This window comes from Cynara cardunculus (assembly GCF_001531365.2).
Source record: "Cynara cardunculus var. scolymus isolate 2C chromosome LG 13, CcrdV1, whole genome shotgun sequence".
NCBI lineage: Eukaryota > Viridiplantae > Streptophyta > Magnoliopsida > Asterales > Asteraceae > Cynara > Cynara cardunculus.
Window position 1 is genome coordinate 39,008,387 of NC_037540.1, and position 3,828 is coordinate 39,012,214.

Genomic DNA, 3,828 nt, shown 5'->3' on the forward strand with positions numbered 1-3,828 from the left:
GACGGTGGCCGGCGGACGGTGGCCGGAGAGAGAAGAGAGGAGGGAGGAAAATTTTAAAATACCAAAAATATTTTTGCATTAATATTTTAATTCAAAATTGCCAAAATTATAAATTTCCTAATTTATCTATTGATTTGTGGTTAGTATTGGTTCTCACAGTTACCACAAACTAATTAGTTCTCATTTGATTAGGCCCCTATATATGTGTGTGTGTGTGTGTGTATGGATGTATGTATGTATTAATTATAAGTATGGTATGGATGCAAATTAATACGGATGCCAAGAGAATCACATCCATCCCTCAAAATATCGTATATACGAAAATTTCATCCAAACATATAAATAGACAACACCTATAACTCACAATCTTATTATTATGAATTTCAGTTATATTATTTGTTCAATTCTTTTTAAATATCGTATAACGTATAAATACATCTAACATCATTTTCTAAATCAAACAACATACCCATATCAGATGCAATTGCAAACAAATACAAATATAAATACGAAACAACAAAACGTGATGTCGTGTTTATAAACATTTTGACAGAAAAGAATATTAATTAATGAAATTAAACTTCTTTTTGATTAGAATATTTAGCTTATAAGAATTAATATCGGTTTGATACTAATAATGGAAGTCTTTCAACACTTAATTTTTCTCAGGTTCAAATCCAATGAGAAATAAAAAAAATCCCCTTGTGGCCATGGAGGTTCAAATGCGGTGACTCCCGGCTATTTGCAAAGCAGGTGGTCGCCCTGGGGGATTAGTCAGTTCGCATAACAGGTTGGATATCAAGGTTAATCAATATATATATATATATATATATATATAGGGTGAGACCAAAGATTTTTCGTGAGACCTGTAAGACCAATTTACGTTCATTGATCAATTTTATAAGCTAATGATCTAATAGTTAAAAGTTGTACGGTGACAATTTTGTGATTATTGAGAAGTCTCGTAACGTTTGTGAATGTTCAGATCTGACGATTGTAGATCTAATCCTAGGGTTGAGAATTGGTCTTACGGGCCTCACGAAAAACCATTGGTCTCACATGATCCCAAGTATATATATATATATATATATATATATATATATATATATAATTAGATGAATGATTTATAATCCCTTGACATCGAATGTATTTTTGTTTTAAAGATTTTAAAGTTTCGTCCTCATTTTGGATTTTTTTAAAATATTTGTTAGTGATGTTTTAAGGAATTGGAGTTCTCCAAATTTGTAAGATCCCATGTTGGTTGTGGAGGGTCACGAAGGTTGCCTTATAAGAGATTTGATATTTATTCCAGATTTGTGAACAAAACGAACAATATTTAACACAGTTGGCCGAATATTTCCAGTTTTGAAGATAAGTTTGAAATTTTATTCTAAATTTATAGATCACTATAAAAGGTTTATTCCAATTTCCAACGACATATGATCATAAACAAAGTGATGGATGAATGTGGTTCATCAGCCTGAAGAGGAATGCGAGGTAGGATTTTGAAAATAGATAGTAAATTGCAATTATATTTATTGGCAGCTTCCATGTTCCGATTCATCCCACTACATACAGATTGGAAATTAATTCACAATTTTCATTATACAAGGGATTAGGGGAAAACCAGAATGGAGAAGACAGTGACCAATCTTCAAAATCAAACTAGAAATGGTGCTGGAGAGAAAGCTGGAAGAGCCATCGGATGACTCGATTCCCTGCAATTTACTCTAAAATAAGTAAGCATGATGAACTATGAACGAACTACGTTCAAAAAAAGCAAATTAGAAAAAAAAAACAATAAGATGAGTTTCTGCTTTAAGAACGAACATGAAGGAGAGTAAATCCTTCGGAACTTGTGTTGATTCCGTATGAACATCGCAATTTCAGAATCGGAATCATTTTTCAAACTCTGTTATCGGTTATTTGATAATCAAAGCACATAAATGTTAACAGAAGGAGAAATTTACCTGTAATCAGAACCATAAGAACCAGATCGAGTTTTTCCGGCCAATTTGCTTTTAATCAACGGTTTCTTCTCAGATCTGAAGGAAGCCGTTGATTCAGCCCTCTTCCTACGCACCTCCCGAGCTACACCGTCTTCTGCGATCGCTGCCAGCGCCGGTCTCCAGTGTTTTGTCGAGTTACCTTGCGTCATACGCCTCCGATGACTAGGAACCTCGGCGGCGATGGTCTCAACCGCCGGTGTACCACCGAAACAATAACTGATCTCCGGGAAGGAAAACTTCATACATACAATACACTCCCTCCGCTAATCCTTGCAACCCGTAAGCTGCAACAGATAGTGAGTTTGACGTGAAAAAAGAGATTGGTAGAACACGAGGTTTCCGTGAGCTTCTCTTCAATGGCGGACCTGAAACAAATTGCTTCTGTTTATATACTTGTTATAACTTACTTCTTCCAGAGCTATAATTACTAGATAGTGTCTAATCATGCTCTGTATACTTGTACCTCAAACATAACATTTTGTACATATTATAAGAGCTCAAAAAACCTTGTTTGAGAAACTAAACTTTACTTTTGAGTAAACTACAGTTTTGGTCCCTATGGTTTACATGAATCTCTGAAAGTGATCCTTAGACTTCAATAACTACAATTATCATCCCTATTGTTTATATTTTGTATTGAAAATCGTCCCTAGTCACTAACTTTGTTAAATTAGTCCGTTAAGTAAGGAGGCATCTTGGTCTTTTTATCTGTTTCTTTATTTATTGTTGTTATATTATTAATTTATATATTATTTTTTATTATATACATTTATTGTAGACAAAATATATATATCCACACCATAACAATTTCAAACCTAACTTACTCCAGTCACCGTCTTTGACGACTTGACCTGCTTCGATCACTATCTCTTATGGCTGGAAACTCAAATGTTTTTCGGTCATCTTTTGCGACCTAAATCAGCACCCAACCAAAATCAAACCTGAAACCAAATCTAAAACCATGTCCAACATAAATCAAATCTAAAATGAAATCCGAACCCAAATACGAAACCAATCACAATCCTTTTCCTAGCATAGAAGTAACAACGATAGAATCGCCTTGGCCTGAAAATGTGATTGAGAAATGGAAAACCCAACCTAAATCACCATTGGCTCCATTGTGTGAAGCTACAAAAATCCACCATCTTTTGTAACAAACCTTCTGCTACCTCAAAATCCAACGGAGTCAGAAATTAGGGGTTGTGTTTTGAATCGATTGACTATGCTTTGAATCAATGGCTTCAAAGATTTACCATCTCCCTAACATAGTCCTAACAAAAATGGTGAAAATCAATTCCATCATCGATAAAGACTTCACAAACCAGTAAATTCGGTTCCAAAATGAAATCTAAAACAAAAATCAGAGACACACTGTTAGAAATCGATTCCCAAACTCAGAATTGAAGGAACCTCTTCGTCAGAAATGGAGGTTGCATCTCAAGGGGGATGATTTTAAACTCTTCACTGGAGTTCCTTATTTAGTTTCGTCTATGTCATAGCAGGAAATAATCATCCATGTGATAGCATTTTCGTCTCTGTGATAGTTTCTCACCTCCACCTTTTATTACATTTTAGGGTTGATCGATATTGGACGAAGTCATAGCAACGAAAATCAACAGGTAGCCGAAGGAATTAGGATGAAGATGGTGGTTGGAGGAGTTAGGATGAAGATGGTTACCGTCACCGCGGGAGGGGGTGTTCTCAACCACCCTACCATGATCTCCACCTGCAAAAAATATATATATATATATATATATATATATATATATATATATATATATATATATAGGTTGGTTATTATACAACCCTTGTCATTTGT

At 34.6% G+C, this 3,828-nt stretch overlaps 1 protein-coding gene across 1 annotated transcript; it reads right to left on the bottom strand.

Annotated features, from left to right (window-relative positions):
• Nucleotides 1-1,503: 1,503 nt before the first annotated feature.
• Nucleotides 1,504-2,374, bottom strand: LOC112525704. Its single transcript, XM_025135938.1, has 2 exons — nt 1,971-2,374; nt 1,504-1,718 (listed from the first exon to the last, which is right to left on the bottom strand). Exons 1-2 carry the CDS (start codon nt 2,249-2,251, stop codon nt 1,661-1,663), a joined length of 339 nt encoding a protein of 112 aa, XP_024991706.1. The 5' UTR covers nt 2,252-2,374; the 3' UTR covers nt 1,504-1,660.
• Between the last annotated feature and the right edge of the window lie 1,454 nt (nt 2,375-3,828).